The sequence below is a fragment of the Macaca nemestrina genome, chromosome 3 (genome assembly GCF_043159975.1).
Source record: "Macaca nemestrina isolate mMacNem1 chromosome 3, mMacNem.hap1, whole genome shotgun sequence".
Taxonomy (NCBI): domain Eukaryota; kingdom Metazoa; phylum Chordata; class Mammalia; order Primates; family Cercopithecidae; genus Macaca; species Macaca nemestrina.
The window spans coordinates 141,543,699-141,563,509 of NC_092127.1; the positions used below are offsets into that span (position 1 = coordinate 141,543,699).

The following is a 19,811-nucleotide window of genomic DNA, read 5'->3' on the forward strand; positions in this document are numbered from 1 at the left end:
GGAGTATATGCAATCTCATTTCTCAGAGGAATCAATTAGATAAGTTCCTTTTTCTCTCATGGGGAAGGAGTGATTTGGAGGGACAAAAAATAGAGGACTAAATACTCTTCCCTTACTTCCTCTGTAACAGCTAATTGCATTACATAAAATTGTTTAACAAGGTATTTTAGTAAGGGAACCTATATAATGTATATAGTTCAGAGACATTGGTTATTATGTAGGGATAAAACTGTATAGAGAGTAAAAGAATATGTTATATAGCTCATATCCCCTTACGTGGTTTTAGGTATCCAGTGTTTACAATCATCTTTTGTCAAGTGTAATCATCTTTTGTCTTTGTAAATTTGTGATTTGGTACTGCTTTATTTGCTAATATATAAAGAGAAATTATGTACTTTAGGTCTCAGACTTCTAGAAATCATTATTGGTATTTTGATCACATTTATTTTATGAATAATTCATGAATAAATTATGAAACTTTATGGATTTTTAATGTCTGTTTTTAGGAAGTATTCTACGTATGTTCCCATGGATTATATATTTGTTAGTATTTGCTTAATTAAAAAAATCCCAAAATTCAATAGCATAAAATAACATTCGTTTATTATCTATCACCTGTGTATCCACGGGCCAGCTGCTTTCAACTTAGCTTGGTAGGGTGACACTGCAGATTTTGGCAGGGCTTGCTCACATGACAGTGGTTAGCTGGAATTAGTTGGAGTAGCTCTGCTTCACGTGTCCATCATCCTCTTTCTGGCACTAGCAAGCTGTCCTGGGGATGGTTTTCTCATGTGGATGATAGAAACATAAGAAGGCATGTAGAAGCAAATGAGGCCTCTTAAGGCCTAGTCTTGGGACTAGGACAGTGATGCTTTTACCTTTTTCTGTTGGCCAAAGAAAAGCACATGACTGAGCCCAAATCAAAGAGCAGGAAATTTATCTGCCTCATTTATTGGGACAAACTGCAGAGTTACATGACAAAGGGCTTGTAAAAAGTCAAGTTTGAAAGTTTGCGACCAGTAATGCAATCTACTACAGATAAAATTGAATAATCTTGTTGTATTAGTCAGGGTTTTCTAGAGGGACAGAACTAATAGGATAGATATACATATAAAGGGGAGCTTATTAAGGAGTGTTAACTCATGCAATCACAAGGTCCCACAATATGCCATCTGTAAGCTGAGAAGCGAGGAAGCCAGTCCGACCGCAAAAGCTGAAGCAGTTGGAGAGATGTTCGAGGGCAGGAAGCATCCAGCGTGGGAGAAAGATGTAGGCTGGGAGGCTAAGCCAGTGTAGTCTTTTCATGTTCTTCTACCTGCTTTTTATTCTGGCTCTGCTGGCAGCTGATTAGATGGTGCCCACCCAGATGAAGGGTGGGTCTGCCTTTCCCAGGCCACTGACTCAAATGTTAATCTCCTTTGGCAACACCCTCACAGACACACCCAGAATCAGTACTTTGCATCCTTCAATCCAATCAAGTTGACAGTATTAACCATCACAGTTGTAAAAAGAAAAAAAGTCACATTATCAAAATTTAAATGGAATAGTAGGTTGCATTTATGGTTTTTTTAAACTAAGTGTTAATATGTGTACTCAGAGGAGGTTGTTGAACACCTTTTTAAGAGGTTAGAAAAATGTTGACTTTTTAATGTTAGTGATGAAATTTGGCAGAGTTGTAAAAAGCTTTTGTTTTGGAAATGATACCTCTTTGGGAAATATGGAAAGAATTGAGAGTTGTAGGCATCTCATTTTATATTTATTTATTTATTTATTTTGCAGTTGCAAGATTTAATAGAGTGAAAACAGAGCTTCCATACAAAGGGAGGGGGGGACCCAAAGAGGGTAGCCGGCTCGAATGCCTGGGTTTATATCCTGATCATTGTCCCTCCCGCTGTGCTCTCAGGCGATAGATGATTGGCTGTTTCTTTACCTCTTGATTTTGCCTAATTAGCGTTTTAGTGAGCTCTCTTTACTACCTGATTGGTCGGGCGTGAGCTAAGTTGCAAGCCCCTTGTTTAAAGGTGGGGCATCTCATTTTAAAAGACATTAAGTATATAATGTTTGATTTCGAAATCTGACTTTTTACCTTTTTTATTAGAATACCTTCTTTTAAGCTTTAATTTTCAGAAAACTCTGATTTTGAGTAATGAAATTTTATTGATTTCATTTGAAATTCAGCCCAAATATAGTTTTTGGTTTTCTCTGGGGACTTGTTTTTTTGTGATTGAGGATTTCTACTTCAAAGGTTTCTGGATAGAAGAAAGGGAATTAAAGTTTGTTTAAAGTTTATTCTGCTTATTATAACATTGGAAGTTTGGAATAGGTGGAGTGAGTTCAAGGTTATGATTTCTTTAGCTATGATAGGATATTTCAAGGATGTGAATATATACCAAGAAAGCACTTTTAAAAATCTTGTTTAATTATTCTTAAACTAGAGAAGGCTGGGTTTAATTAAAAGACAGGGAGTCTGCCAACTGAGGGAGTGGTGGAAGTTGCTGCATGGTCAGGTGCCCCAGTCTTCTGAGATAATCTGAACTAATTACACTTGAGTTTTCTTAAAGTTGGGGATTCATAGGTAAAATTAATGTTGTTTTTGCTTTAAAATTCTATGAGAAAAATATTCTCAGAAAAGACAAGACTGCTTAGACAGTAATAATAAAAGGAACAAGTTTATATGTACCTTCTTATAGATTGTCAAATAGCATATGTTCATTTATCTAACCTTGTTAAAGGAAAGTTGCAAGTTAATGAATGCTTTATGTTTTTTGAATTCCTAAACTCAATTTTTATTAGACTGATTTCTGTGTGAATCACATATTTATTTGCATTCTTAAAATATAATGATGATTAACCTTTTGTTAATAATTAAGAATTATTATTAGACTATCAATTTCTACATTGTAATATGTAACTTTCTCAGGGCTTAATTGTATATGTGTGGCAATTTGATTTTAGTCAATTATTTTGGTCCATTATCTCTTATCTGGATAGACTTTACCCCTTAGCCCATTTTGACTCTTTTGATTCCCCTAACCCTAGATGAAATTTTTTTGAAAGTCAGATGAGGAAGTTTCTTTGGCTCTCAAGATAGAATCTAAGATATGGCTGATCCCTGTCTTCCTTGCCAGTCTCATCTCACCTTACTGTCTCCTCTGCTTCCTAGAGTATATCAGCATTCATTAAGTTGTAAAGAAAGCATACTGGCTTTCTTTGAGTTATTCAAAGTCATGAAGCTCTTTCCTAAACTGATGGCATTTGTACATAGTACTCACTATCGCTAGTATATTGTGCTCGCAAGTCTCTGCCTGGTTGATTCCTAATTATCCTTCAATCTCAAGTATCACTTCCTTAGACCTGATCTGATACCCTCTCTTCCTCATCTTCCTTCACAATTTAAATTTAGGTTTCTTATATAATATGTTCTTTCATATTATTGTTATGATATACAATTATTACTATATATCTATTTGTGTGATTGCTTCTACCTTTAGACTGTAATTCTGTGATAACAGAAACCTTATTTTTGTTCACCACTGTTTAGCCCATAAATAGTATGGTGTTGAATAACTATTTCTTCAAACCAGTATTATAAGATATGCTTTGATCTCAGAGATGTTAAAAAAAAAAAGTGGGCAATAGCATTAATAAGATCTTTATTTTAAGATGATCTCTGAAATGTAAAATGTGAAAAAATGGGTCATTGAATCAATACAGTATGATGTAATAAGCATCCTTACATGAGAATTATGAAAAAGCCAATTTCCCATTACTTGAAGCCATAAAGACATTTCTTAATTTGCTTGTGAATAGACTTTATTTATTAAAAATATGTCCTCTCAAAATTACTTTTTTGGTTAGCTGGGCAGGTAGTGAATCAAATGAATAAGAAGCTACAGACAGGTTTTACAGAACCAGAAGTGTTACAGATATTCTGTGATACCTGTGAAGCTGTTGCAAGGTTGCATCAGTGTAAGACTCCAATAATTCACCGGGATCTGAAGGTAAGAACTTTAGAATACCTATGGATTAAGTAATAAGTTGGAGTTAAAATGTTCTTAGACTATTTTCATCTAAATCAGTGTAAAAACTAGCTTTGAGATTGGTCTTTCCCTCCCCTTCTACATTTCCTGAGGTCATGTAAAGAATGACTGTAGATTTGAAATTGTGGTTTACTTGACTTTGAGGATTTCTAGCGTGGCTGTGGAGGCAGATTTTGTACCTTCTACCCTGCATCCCTGTTTTCTATAGTAGGCTTCTTTAAAAGGTTTCGTTTGAACAGAAATGTGATTTTCACTGATATTTGTTAAACGTCTGTCCACACTATTGTCTCTCAGTTCAGCCAGCATTCCTCCTATTTCCTGTAATCCATATTAAGCATCAAGGTGTTCTCAAGGGATACTGGAGGAGACCATAAGTGGGTCTCTTTTTCTATTTCTTTATAATTTAGTACAGTTTTCTGTTATTTTCTCTAATTTGGTGGTGGTTGCCTTGAAGGTCACTTCATCGTCTGTGGACTCTTGACCTCTTATATTGGTACCCACCTGTTACATTGATTACTCTTCCTGAATTGCTTTATGCCTAGATAGTCCCCTGGCTACCCTTTCCACTCCTTCAGGTCTGCTCAGGTTCACCTTCTCAGTGAGTCCCATTGTGAGCCACATTATTTATCACTGCAGTCTAACCTGCTGTACCTTTTATTAGTCCGTATTACTTCCTGTGATACTGTATAATTTGCTTATGTACTATTCCTGTTATTTATTTTCTGCCTTCTCCCTCTAGAATGTAAGCTCCATGAAGGTCAAGACTTTTTTTTTTTTTCATTTTTAGTGATGTGTTTAAGCCATTAAAATAGTGCCTGGTAGACAGCAGAGTCTTAATAAATATTGAATGATTGAATCCCAGTTCTGACTGATTATACAGAATTTTATGAAATTTTATTATAAAATGCTTGTAAGATAAAAGAGAAAATGTCACTAAGAATATAGGCTGTTAGTCATGAAAATATCATCTAGAAAACCTATGATAGTAGGAGATAAGGCAGGATTGAAATGCTTAACTGCAGGCCTCTGGCCTTAATTTGGATAACCAGTGTAGTTCTTTTGAATGTGCAGCTTTTCCATTTCCCCTAATAATTTGATACGATTTTTTGTGCTATTATGGTTAATTAATTTTTTTGCATACAAAGTTGATATCTTCAGCTGACTCTTCTTTAAATTCAGAAAACATTTAACTGCATAATTTTGTATTGTCCATATTTTATATGCTTAGTTCTTTTTATATGTGTAAACATATGTAAAAAATATATGTTTTCAGTAGATTTCTTTCTGAATCTTTATTTTGTACAAATTTTTAAAATATACTAACGTGAAATACAGAAGAAAAGTTATAATGAAACAGTATTTTGATGAAATGGAAATAAATGAATTATTTATCTAAGACTATCATAAAAATAAAAGACATTGTGAAAAAACATGTAATAGTAATTTATTAGGTGCTTACCATATTCCAGACTGTTCTAAGCACTTTACATATTTTAACTCATTTAATGTTCACTACAGTTCCATATGGCAGATTCATATTCTAATTGTCCGTATTTTACATAAAGAAACTATAGCACAAGAGTGGTTAAGCAGATTGTCCAAGGGTCCATATACTAGTTAGTAGCAGATTGGGCTCTGAACCCACATTTTACTATTCAAGAAACTGACTATAATAATTTATTTTAGTTACTACAACCCTGATCTCCAAATTAAGTCAAATTTGTATTTTTCAGTGTAGTATTTTAAATAAAAATGGTACTGGAAGTCAAAGATGGAATTCCAGTGGTTTCCATTATACCTATAGAGAAGCAAAAGTGTCAGAAAAGGAGAAAAGTGGAAGTATAGTAAAAGAGAGAAGCTGGACTCTGCCAGGTACTAGTTCTTCTCTTTCATAAAAGCAGTTTTAGGGAGGATTTAGGGTTCCTTTGCCCCTGTACAAATCAACCTGGGGTGGAAGAAGCATTTCTCTGTTCTTAGTAAGAGAAGCAGTAGACGTCGTATATTTTTGCTCCCGTTCATTTGTTCTTCCTCATAATTTGGGTATTTTATGTCTATATATGTTTGTGTGTACTGTGCGTGTGTATATATATATATATATATATATGAGACACATATTTACATATTTTTGTATATGGCATAGACCGTTCAGTGTTTATTGTGTAAAAATAAACTGTTTGTAAAAATAACCATTTTTTACAATGGTTGTAAAAAGTTAATTTTCACTTTGAAAATACTAATTATTGATTTTCTTTTCTTAAGGTAGAAAATATTTTGTTGAATGATGGTGGGAACTATGTACTTTGTGACTTTGGCAGTGCCACTAATAAATTTCTTAATCCTCAAAAAGATGGAGTTAATATAGTAGAAGAAGAAATTAAAAAGTAAGTATTTGTCTTTATTGCACTTTTGTCATGGTAATTTTATTTAACTCGAGTTTCTGACCAGCACTGGTAAATACAGATTTTAGGTATTTCATTTATAGATTTCTTTGGAATATTTCTGTGCCATAGATTTGATTAATTCATGTCTGATCTAGCTCAGTAGGAAATATGTTTTGCCATAGATGCCGATTTTTTAGTCTACATTCAAACAGATTTAGAAAGAAATTTGTTAAATAAGCTGTAGTAATTAGTGAAATTGTTAAAGGGAGTTTGAAATGATTCTTGAGTTCAGTTAAACATCTTTGTTTTTACTGATACTGAGGGTTTGTGCTTGTTAAGAAAAAGTTAAATTATTTGAAAACATTTAAGCTTTTACTTCTTATTTAATATTAAAAGAATTGACTTTTTTATGCACTGAAAACTGTGTAGAAAGTGAAAGTGTTAAGACTGCATCATCACTGTTACTTTGTAATGATATACTGGAAAGCTCTGGAATGGAAATATGTCATGTCTACTTTATGTTCTCTTAATCCTGTGCTTTCCGTGGTTGCTAGAGTACCTGTTAGAATCTTTTGCTGACTTTTCTGCCTTCTACTTTTAGAAAATGGAACTGTTTGTAAATTTTAGGTTATCTTAATAAAGTGATACAGAATGCAGAAAGATCTCTCAGAATAGGACTTTCTAAATAGTTAGCTTTTCTGAATTGCCTTTCATCACTTCCTCACAAATTCCCTATTGCCTAATACTATGTCAGAGCCATCATTTGAACTGCAATATTTTGAAATAGTTCAAATACAGCTGATTTTACTCTGGCGCATTTGTATAATACCGTGGATTTCGATGCTACATACTACTACTCAGGAAACTTAGCCTATGATGATTATGTTAGATTTAATAAAAACAAACACGTTAGTAAATATATAAAGTCCTGAAGAACACAAGAATAATAAAGTATTGAATTGGCTTATTGGAAAATATATGTATATAACTTAAAAAATTTATTGGATTGTGATGTTTAGTGGCTGCTGTATAGGTTTCTGTCCAAGCATCCCTGACCTGCTAGACATTTTATTTCTTGCTGTTGCCTTCTGAAGTATGAGGTTCAATTGAATGTTTTATTAGCGATGAACAAAAGTTCATAAGGGGTTCTCTGGTCCTTTGTGGCTCAATTAATGGACTAACTTCATTCAATTGACAAGTATTTATTAAGGGCCAACACTTTCTTGATGCTGGGGTGGGGGTATAGTGAATAAAAATCCTGTTTTGGTGAAGTTTATATTTCTGGTTTCTTAGGTCATTCCTCCATAGTAGTAGTATTCAGACTCTCTCACCAGTCAGAGTGATTTGGAAAAAGTAAGATAGTAGAATGTTGAGTTTTAAGATACTTCTTGCAAAATAAAATGTAAGACCATTCAATCCGAATCTTAAATTATGCCATGATATAGGATATCCATTCATATTCTGATCATTTCTAACATGAGATTTGAGCACTGCTTCCTTAAAATGTTCTGTTCATAATAAATATGGGGGTTTTCTGTGGATAAAAATTTATTCACAATACCTTTTGATTTCAAATAGCTTATTATGGCAGTCAGTATTAGAAATATACTTAATGAGTGCAGTTAGATTGTAGCAACTAGATTACTTTTAAAACAATTATAAAAACAAACTCAAAAGAGATTTACTACTATGTCAAGGAAGTAAATTTGAAAACATTTAAGCTTTTACTTCTTATTTAATGTTAAAAGGATTGACTTTTTTATTCATTGAAAAGTATGTAGAAAATGAAAGTGTTAAGACTGCATCATCACTATTACTTTATAATGTAACATGAAGTCCATAAAAATAAATTCCTTAGTAAATATATAAATTAAGTTTTTGAGAATGTGGAAGTTTTACTTTTAAGTTAATAGACTAAAATATTTTGATAAGGAGACTATAATAGCCAAATTGTGTTATTTCACATAAGAAATTCAAGGAGAACTGTTTCCAATATATTGTCATTATTTAAGATTTTTCTAATAAAGAAAATTAAGTTTTTAGATTATTAGAAATACTGTTGTATTTGTTGAATAAAAATGTATATAGATGCTTTGTATTGTTTAATCCTTGATGGGTTTTTTAATGAGCTTTTTACAAAGAGTATTATTCTATATAATGTTATTGAGCCTAAAAGACTTTTTTTGTAGTGTTTTATGTAGAAACAATGTATTATCTGTCTTTTTTTTTTTTTATATATATATCTCCACTCCATTTCACTCATTTACTGCCAGGTATACGACTCTGTCATACAGAGCCCCTGAAATGATCAACCTTTATGGAGGGAAACCCATCACCACCAAGGCTGATATCTGGGTAAGGCCAAGAAAGGCTGAAACTTGCTCTAACCAAATTAAAAAATCTGAGTTCAGTTGATTTTTTTTTCTCTGCTCCCCAAACGGCATTTCGTAATAAGTGGAAGAGAGTGATGTACAGTAGAGCTTCTTATTCGGGAGAAGAAAAATACTAGAACATTTTATCTTCTCAATCCTGAGATGGAAAGCTTATGTATCAAAAAACATAAAAAACTTCAGTATAATGTAACTTTTTAACCACAGTATTTTTTTAGGATTTAGATTATATATGAGTGTTAACATTTTTTTGAGTGGAAGTTTGGTTGATCAAAATACAGAAAAGCTCGACATAACGATTAAGTCATTATACAATAATTTTCTGGAATATTTTAGGATCTTTTTAATGGAAATTGATATGAATAAATGTTTTTCTAATTGCAGTATAAACATACCAGTGACTAGCTTCTGTACATTGAAGGTCTTTATCATTTAGCCTGTGTATATCTGGATATAATTACTGAGATAGACCATATTTCTTTGTAGTTGAACTTTGTTAGAATATAGACATCTCTTTAGAACATATTCTATAAGTAAAATATGCTTGTGATTGTATTTAATAAACTAGGAAAAGAGTATTTTAAGTGTTAATTCATTTAAATTCAACAGTTATTTAGCTGTATCTATCACAAGTGACCATGTTAGGAATTGAGGAATAAAATTCTTTGGAAATAGTTCCAGGGTTTACAGAAATATCAGATTTATTTTGTTTTGAAAACATAATGTTCAGAAAATTGTCAGGCATAATGTGTGAAACCAAATGAGTGTCTCCTTGGTTTTCCTTTCCTGGCCTCCTCCCTTTTAGGGTTGGGGTACCAAAGTCTTGAGAGACAAATATTCTTTTGTAAGGTTATTAAAAAAAATCTTTAATATCTTTTTATCTATATAACATTTATACATTCACCAAGCAGTAATTCCTTGTGGTAGATGAATTTTAAAAAATCATATATACAATTTAATCAATTAACAATAGGTTTATTAGTTAATTAGATCTCCAGCTTACATAACTCAAATTTCGTTTGCTTTCTGCAGCATTAGCATTTGACTCATTGAATGGCTTATAGTAAAGATGAAGGTTATTATAATGTAGAAAGCAAATTAAACTGGATCTTAATTTATAAAATCGAGGTATTAGAAGAGGTGATTATGGAGGTCTTTTCTGGCCTAATTTTGTGCTGCTGTTGAGTTCCATATTACCTGAAAAGAGTATTTCAATAGCAGATAAACAATAGGCATCATACTTTTCGTTTTGAAGCCATTGAAGGTTTATTGAAAAAAAATTATTCTCTGAGCACATGACTGTTATCCAATACCTTAACAAAAAGGAGGAGATCCTTTTTTGGGTTATTTTTTCCTCAGACTTAGTATGCCAGTGAGGTAGCATACTAAATTGTCAGTGATACTTTTAAAATTTGTACTGTTTATATATTAGTTACGGAGTAGAGATTCCGTGATGGGAAAAAAACAAAAACAAAAAAAACCAAAAAAACAAAAAACCCATAATTAGAGAACAGTGTGTTTGTATGCTTGAAAGAGGGAGAATTTTAATTTCCATGATGCCATTTTTATGCTGTCTTACTTAGCTCAGCTGAGACACAAGTTTGCTATGTTTTAGGTGTGAATTCAGTAATATCCAGAAAAAAATATTCAATTCACATTGGCCAAGAACTATATCTTTCATCCTGCTTCAACGTAGTACTGATTCAGAGTTACGATATTGAAGTATGATATTGAAACATTTAGCACTTCATATTTTAGAAAATAATTATTAAAAAAATTTTTTTTTTGCTTGGAAGTTTGTTTTAGGTTGTTATTTTTATCCTGAGATTTAGGATGCTGATTTTATAAAGTATTAGAAAATTCATTGGTTCCCTTGTACATTGGTTCCCTTGTTTCTTGTACAATTAGAAAATTGTATTAGAAAATTCACTGAATTTTCTAATTAGAAAATTAATTAGTGAATTAGAAAATTCACTGGTTCCCTCCTGTTTCTTGTACAATTCTCATTGAGATGGATAAAAAGGGAAATACCTTTGATGTGAAAAAATTAGTATACCTCATTGTGTTCACACTTTACGAAGCAGAGTATTTAGATTTATATATTTTTAAAGTATACTTGTGTTGCTAAAATTGTTATCTGGGAACCCTACAATATTTACTCTAACACAAGACAAATTCCTAAAGTTTGATTGACAAAATAAAACTGGCTAAAATGGAGATTTTTTTTTGCCTAGACTATCATCTAGACAGTGCAAAGAAAGATGTAATCTAATGTGGACATTATACTATTAATAGCATTTTTTTTTTATGTGTTGTTAAGGGAGCCTTATGTTCAATTTGCTGTATATGAGCTGAAAATATCTTCCTTCAAGAAAAAAGCATCCATAAATCTTTTGTAACCATACAGAACTGGTTATCCCTACTTCAAATCTTTATAATTTTGTCATGTAATAACCCAGTAATTTTTTTGAACTAACATTAAAATTTTTAGAGCTTTTGAACTGTTTTCATTGGAATATTGCTACAATATTGAAAACAATCTTTTGTAAATTACTGTTACTGAACTCACCAAGGGTGTTTAGGTCTATTATAATAATTATAAAAATTAATTCATAATAATTATAAAAATTAGTGCACTTGTTAGCTGAGTTTACTAAGTTGATACGTGGAGAAAATTTAACAAAGGAAAGCTGACTTGCTAATTTTTAGATAATAAGGCTAAATTTCAGTATTGCTGATGTAAGTGTATACTAACTTGGATAATTTTATACAATTTGGTTAGAATTGGAAATACCCCTTACACTCTTAAGGCCTGTAGGTGACACTTCTTGAGAAAAAGTAATGATTTCTTGAGCCAAAAAATCACTTACAAAAATTCCTTCTCAAGTTTAAGCTGTTAGCACCTTAGCTAGAAATTTCCTGTGCTACTTTTATAGATGCAATTGGTATTTTAGGGTGTTTTGCCCTCATTGTCAGCAAGTAGATTTATTGGTGCGTTGATAGTTACGAAGCCATGCAGGTTAAGCAGACAGAGCACTTCCCTTTTGAATTTTAATATAGATTACCCAGGTTACAAATACAAATATAATTAGTATAATGTGCAGTAGAAGTTGGAGGGTTATATCTAGAAACAGAGAACTTAATTTTTATAGTGTAAAATAATGAGGTGTGCCTGGTAAATAGTAAGAATTTACTGATGGTTGTCTGATAAGTTTAACTGTGCTGGCTAATTCGTATTTGGAATCCCAGAACTTTTAAACATGCTTTGTACTGAATTTGTAAAAATACTGTTAAAGAAGAAGCCTTGTACTTTGTTGGTTATATGCTAGTTTTGTACTAAGTATATATCTTCCTGTGGAAGAAATAAAAGTTTAATTTTTTTTCCAAAAGGAACAAGCTACTTCTAATTTTTATGATACCATTAATTCGGCCAACTAGCCACAGATGTGATAGATGATCATGGAAATGATAGTTAAATGTCTTTTCAAAAATTAAATGTATTAATTTGAGAAATAATTTGTAAAAAGATTGTTGCAGTATAGAAACATGGCTTTTTAAAAATAACATTTAGTTTTTGGCTCTTTTTATGTCTTGCTTACTTGAGCTCTAATGATATTCATGCTTCTTTGGTTTACAGGCACTGGGATGTCTACTCTATAAACTTTGTTTCTTCACTCTTCCTTTTGGTGAGAGTCAGGTTGCTATCTGTGATGGCAACTTCACAATCCCAGACAATTCTCGTTACTCCTATAACATACATTGCTTAATAAGTAAGTATTCGGAAATATATATGAAAATATTGTAGGATACTGTACTTAGGGCCTACTATTTACATTCCTTTACTTAAATCCAGTCTGTATTTCATATATTATAATTTTGTGAAACTATAGTAAAGAAAAAAATATTTAAAAAGGTGTTTGAAAACTTACATAAGAATGAAAGCAACCTAATTATTGATTAATATAGATGTTTTTAAGCCCCTCAGTAAGATTTAGTAGCACACACCAAGGGATAATGTCAGAAGGGCTAGTCTCCGAGAGGCCCTAGATTTCAAAAGAATACTTGAGTTTTTCTTCCAACCTCCTTTAAGATTTTTTTCTTCCATTTTGGTAGGTACTGTAATTTAACTTTTTATATATCTACACGGTAAAATTTATTAAAAAGGTTTGAGGAGGGGGAAGGACCACCAGCTATTAAATTAGGAAGCTACAATATTTAAACAGCTCCTCTTAACATGGAGTGTGTCTAGCATTAAGTGTGTCTAGCGTTTCTGCTTTGTTTTCTGCATTCAAATGCCCCTTGTTGTAGCTTCCAGCTCACTGGAATAGAAAAGAGAGAAATAGAAATATATTTGAGGTTTGTGTGATGAAGATGGCAGTTCAACTTTCTCAGCCATTTGTGGGCAAAAAATAAGACTGGATCTCTATTTCATTCTTTATGCTAAAATTGCAGATAAATCAAAGATTTAAATATAAAAATAAAACAAATGTACTTGAAGAAAATAAGTGTGAAATTATTATAACAGTAGAATATGGAATTTATAAGCTAGACATTTAATCCCAGGAACTGTATTAAAAAAAGATTAATGCATTGCCATATAACTTTAAACCATTAATATTTCCCCCAGACTCATGAACCCAAACTCATCAATTAGAAATATTTGTTACTCATTTGATGTGTCTAAGTTTTATAATTTTTGATGGTTGTGTAAATCATAAAAGGGTAAAAATTCCAAAAAAGATAAAAAATGCCCAAAAGAAAAAGGGAGCATAGAAGAAATCTAGTCTGACTTGTGATTTAATTTGCTTACAGTAGTAGGATCTTATTTTCTTGTGATTAGGTTTTTCTTTTTTTCTCTGTGTGTGTGTGTATGTATGTATGTGGGAGTGTGGTGGAGTTATGTGTGTTTGTGATGGTAAGATGGAAAAAATAAATACTACTGATAATTTTAGATCTAATTAGGCTCTAGTTAATTGATGCATTACAGTATATTATATGCTTCCTTTATTTGTCAGTAAATGTGCTAATTTTAGTTTTTATCGTTGCTAGTATAAATTTGATCGTGTATTATGTCTTTGGACTTATTTCTGAGAGCTAGGCAAAAATAACGAAAGGTTGAAAAAACATAAAAGCATTCAAGTCAATCTGAAATTATATTTCTGGTATTTTACCTCCTGTCAGAGGGCTTTATAGACTTTTAAAATACTGTATTGAGTAGTAAAAGCTTAATAAAGTAGAGATTTTAAAACCATAATGTACTTACCTGTAATGTAATGTGTTTTAGAAAATATTTAGATTCTTCACAATTTTATTCTTTTGCTTTGTCTTCTTTAAGAGACAAGGTCTCATTCTGTGGCCCAGGACCTGCTGGAGTACAGTGGTGTGATCAAAGCTCACTGTAACTTCAAACTCCTGGCCTCAAGCGGTCCTCCCACCTCAGCCTCCTGAGTAGCTGGGACTATAGACATGTGCTACCGTGCTGGGCTATTTTTTAAATTTTTGTAGAGATTGAGTCTTGCTGTATACCCAGGCTGGTCTCAAACTCCTGGCCTTGAGCAGTCCTGCCACCAGTCTCCCAAAGTGTTGGGATTACAGGCATGAACCACCATGTCTGGCGTGCGATTTTATTTTTTATATTTTTCAAATGTGGCCTTTTGTGTCTTTTGCCATTTTTTTTCAGTGTCTCTGTGTTTATAATATGTAGTTAGTGATTTATATTACTTTTAAATAAATCCTACATTCAGAAAATCAGGAATTCCTAGCTTCCCTCGTAGTTTTTGAATGTGAAACCTTTGTCAGTTGTGTATTCATGCAATGTAGTTTTTTCCATATATTAACATAAGATAAAGCATAAGAAGATATACATCTTTTTAGTATTAGTTCCATTTGCATCCATTTCATAGCACACAGAAATTTTGAAAATGAAATAGCTTTGACAAATCTTTGTTAAAACTGTATGGTTTGTGGTTACTTAAGAATTTGAATATACTTTTTCTTGTTACTAATTTAGGTCAAGAGTAGTTACCATTATTTACTCTTCATAAAGCTTAGTTGAACTATTAAGTTCTTTCTTTCCTGGAGACTTTTCCTCTTAAAAGTAATGGAGTCAATTGTTTAGAACTTTTCTTAGCTTTTGTTAACTCTCCCAATAGACAAATAATGGGGCCAACATGGGGGATGAGGAAAGAAGCACTTTGCATTTCCAGATCCAAGAGTTGAATTTAGAGAACCATTTAGAGGAGAATGAGAAGCGTAACTAACAGGATTACTGAATGGTTATGAATAATGTACCGAAAGCTGGCTGCCTCAGTTTTCTTTTGGCTCCTGTGTTGTAAGGTGATTAAAGAAGTACATTGCAGAGATTAAGAGCAAGACTTCTAGAGCCAGTGTTGGATTGCATCTGCTCTGTCTGTTTGGTATGGAACATTGAGCACCTCCATTTATCTCAGTCTTCCCATTTCTAAAAGGGTCATTTAAAAAGTACCCACCTCTTAGGGTTATTGTGAGAATTAAATGAAAGACGAAAAGTGCTTTTTAGTAAGAGATAGCCTTTAATACTGCAGTCATTATTACTGTAACAACTAGCACTACAACTACTCTTGATATCAATATTACAATTCTTTATCTAACTTAATTTCTGATTTCTGGATAGGGGCAGGACATGCTGTCAGATACTAGAGCATACTTTCCCTGCAGAAATGTCTTCGGATGCTTTGAAGTGGAATTTGGTTTCATGGGTTAATGGTGGATCTACCAAAGGCTTACCATAAATTATCATCTATTCTAGAATATACTGTAAATATAACTACTAAGATTATTTTTCTTATCTCCTTATTTTGTACAGTAAGGTAGTGATGAACACCAGGTAAAAGTTTTTTTTTTTTTTTTTTTTTAAACTTTTGGGTCTTCTCACTTATTGCTTTATGGTTTCTTTATCTTTGCTCTTAAGAGCTCATGTATTGGGGCTAAATTTATTATTATTTTTATTATCATTTATTTATTTTTTGAGACCATGTCTCACTCTGTCATCCAGGCTGGAGAGCAATGGTGTGATCTTGACTCACTATAACCTCCACCTCCCAGGTTCAAGTGATTCTCCTGCCACAGCTCCCTGAGTAGCTGGGACTACGGGCCTATGCCACCATGCCTGGCTAATTTTTATATTTTTAGTAGAGATAGGGTTTCACCATGTTGGTCAGGCTGGTCTTGAACTCCTGACCTCGGTGATCTGCCTGCCTCAGCCTCCCAAAGTGCTGGGATTATAGGCATGAGCCACCATGCCCAGCTATTTATTTATTTATTTAGAGACAGGATCTAGCTATGTTGCCCAGACTGGTCTCAACCTTCTGGGCTCTGATCTTCCTGAGTAACTGGTACTATAGGTGTGAGCCACTGTGACTGGTTCGATTAGGTTTAAATTTATTTCAATACCCATATTGTGGGAAATCAGGAATTTGCTTGCTTGTTTTTACTAAATTCAAATTTATTACGGAAATTTAATAATTTCTACAAATACTGACAGAGCAGTGCAATAAATTTTCATGTACCTCATGAAAATACCTCACCCATCCTCAGTGGTTATCAATTCATGGCCATTCTTGTTTCCTCTGTAACCTCACCCACCCTCTTCTCCTATATTATTTTTGAAAAAAAGAATCTCAGCTACTTCAAAGTACCTTTGAAATGAAAGATTAAGATAGGGTTTCCTTGGAGCTTTTCAATCATTGGCTCTGGGTTACTACTTGAATAGCTGTAGAGAGAGGGCTCTGATCAGTAACTTTTTGGGGTAGTTACTAGGACTATTCCAAATGTATTATCCTGGCATTATTTAGTGCTACTTAATGTTTTAGTTATGATTGAACATATTATCAGCTATTAAATTTAGTTTCATTTCAGCACCCGTATAATAAGGTATGTAGGACACATGTTACATAGTAACATGTAAGTTTCCATAACAATGTCTAGGTTAACAGATAGAAATAATGTTGATGCATGAAATATTTATGGTTGGAAAATTAGAGTGGATGTTTCCATTTCAGGGAAATTAAGGGTAATAACTTGAAGTTTGTAGGAGAGAACAATGTGTCTTTATGGAGGGAAAACCAAACAAATTTTAAGCAGAAAAATTGTTTTGAGACTTCTATCCAAAGTATTTTCTTTTTAAATTTGTTGAGCTATTAGATTAGAGATGGTGGCTTAACTTTATTTAGGCCCAGGCATGGATCCTTTGTTTTGTGTAACTTGATGGTAACTACTTTAATTTTTGGCTTGGGTCCTTGACTAAACCATAATATAAATTGACTGCTGCAACAGCAACTCCTTTAGCTTCTATTTTTGTTGGAATGTGCAGGGATTTTGTGCTTTTCTATGCAATATTAGTAGAGGCATAATTAATTGAATTGCCTCAGACCAGAGTCTACATCAATAGGAAATATTGTTGTAGTTTAGTCATATACTACCTTCAGTACTGAAGCTCTATTTTGTGTTCTTAGGTTGTGTTAGTAGTATTTGTGTCAATAGAAAGATTTACACAATTGAGTGAGCAGAGGAATATTATTTCTTGTGGCTAAGTTTTAAAAAGTTGATTTTATATTTATAATAGAATCAGATTCAGTGGTAATGGTCTTGTGATGATTCACGTGATCATTTTAAGTTGAGTTAACTAGGGTGTATTCTAGCTTCTCTGCCTTTTTTGTTTGTTTTTAGACCTAATCACAAAATACTACTTTTAGGTGAACTGAACACATAGATTCCTTAATCCGTTTCTTTTCCCCAAAAGCATATTTTGTTAATAGATGATATAGTTTTATTGTCATGAAGTAGCAATTAATAAAACACTAAACTCGAGGTTTGATTATTTGCAGGAGAAAATGGCTTTAGAAAAACTATAAAAATTGAAGGGTCAATTTCTTGCCTTTTTTTTTTTTTTTTTTTTTTTTAAAAAAAAGAGGCAGGATCTTTCTGTCGCCTGTGCTGGTTTGCAATGGTGAGATCATAGCTCACTGCAGCCTTGAACTCCCAAGCTCAAGCCACCCTCTCACCTCAGCCTCCTAAGTAGTTGGGATTACAGGCGAGAGTCACCATGCCTGAGTGAAATTGTCCTTCTTCAGTCAGTGTTTAGCTGTATTAAATGTGAGACCTCTGCACTCTAGACTACATCCTTCAGTTATCCAGTAGTACATTTTGCAACCCATTCTCTTGAAGAGTTCAGTAAATTATATTATCTTACTTAAGTGCTTAAAGATGCCTTCATGATTTTTTCCTTTTTTTAACTTGCTGATAATACTCAATTTAGAAATATTCAGAGATAAAAATGTAGCCAAGAGTTCTACCTGTGGGTTTTAGGTATGATTATTCATCTTTTCATACTTTGAATTTAGAACCAAGTCAGAGATGGTCCACTGGAGCTCATCAGGTAAAACTGTCAACTTTTTAGTATTGATAAAGCAAATTGCAGAATGAAATTTAGATCTAAAGCCAAAGGATCCTGTTTCTGTGTTCGCAACCTTCAAATTTACAAACATCCAGTCATAGGCAATGCTGAAAAACCTTCGACTTCTTTCACAGAGGCAGGTTACTTACAAAATATGGCTCAGCAGAGAACATGTATGTTCTTAAAATAACCTGTTCTGAAAGAAAGATCACCAGAAATTGACGGATGGAGTTGCTTCATTCTTTTTTCTAGTCTAGCAATATGACAAATCACTATCTTTCCCATGGGGGAGAATGAGTTATAGTAATAGAGATCGTGGCACTACACTAGCACAGTGGCTTCAAACTTTTTGTGACTGTGATTCAATATATTAATAAAAAATATATTTTAGTTATGACCTGGTATACACACCACACACAGAATATACACACATAAACTGAATCACATTTCATGAAATATTGCTTTTACCATATTAATATACTCTAATATTTTCTGTTCTTCTTTATTAAAATAAATAGTAGTTCTGACCTTTTGAGTTGATTTTATGTCACATAAATGGGATCAGTACAGTTAGGCAGACTAAACTGGCTCCAGCAGATATATTCCCACATGAAAACATGACCCAGGGAATGCGAGGTCCTTGTGTTTGCTTATAAGATAATATCAATTCTACCTGCAACCTAGCTACCTAATCATTAGAGGATATGGTGTGCTTAACTTGAGTGACAGAAATACTTATACCCATATAGGTTAGGACACAAAATCTCAAATTTATTTTTTTCTCCCTTGGTGCTTCTCAACTGCTATGAAAGAAAACAAAACAAAGAAAAACCAGGAATGCCTGAACTATCATTTAATTCCTCTCTGGATACTTGAAAAGTTTTTCTTGGATTAAGCCAGGCCACAAAAGAAATACATTCTTATACCATACCCCTTTCTTTTACTGCATGGCATTTAGGCCACTAGTCCATACTGATAGAGTGTTTAAAACATGACCCTGTGTCACTCACTGCTGTTCCTAAGGATGTTGTTCACTTTGTGTGAGCTATCTTTAGAAAGACTCAACGGAGAATTTGCTCTCTAGCTTTCAGTATCACGAATAGTGTTTTTCCTTAGCACCTGATTTGTTTTTGTATTAGATACACTGTGATTCATGTAATGGATCATATTGCCCTGTTTATATTGACAGCTAAAAAATGGAGAGCACATTTTGGGCCTGCATTTATGACCAAATTATATGTAGTTTATAACTTAACTCATTATCCTGTCCAACCCCCAAGCCATTATTTTTCGGTTAGTTTTAATTTTTTTATATATTAAAAAAAAAAAATCTTAGTTTTGTGTGCCACTTCAAGTTCTTTATAGGACTAAATATGTATAATTAGCTATTGTTGAAATTAGATTTTAAAAGCCAAATAAATTTGTTAGAATAGAAAAATAGGACTATACGTTTGTGAATTAGGTAGATTTCATGTGATTTGTTTGGTTTTTAAAATTATATGAATGAATAAGTATTTATTGTTAACAGTATGTTTAAATTTATCCCGATTTTGTGTACGGGTGTTAT

The 19,811-nt window shown here is 32.7% G+C and overlaps 1 protein-coding gene across 3 annotated transcripts in view; it reads left to right on the forward strand.

Annotated features, from left to right (window-relative positions):
* Positions 1-19,811, forward strand: part of LOC105477229 (BMP2 inducible kinase) — a 146,973-nt gene that overhangs the window by 63,549 nt on the left and 63,613 nt on the right. For all 3 annotated transcript variants that reach the window (XM_011733629.3, XM_011733628.3, XM_071093549.1), the window contains exons 4-7: positions 3,859-4,001; positions 6,300-6,421; positions 8,695-8,776; positions 12,449-12,581. In XM_011733629.3, the coding sequence (XP_011731931.2) occupies positions 3,859-4,001; positions 6,300-6,421; positions 8,695-8,776; positions 12,449-12,581 (480 nt within the window). The remainder of the gene's footprint in view (positions 1-3,858; positions 4,002-6,299; positions 6,422-8,694; positions 8,777-12,448; positions 12,582-19,811) is intronic.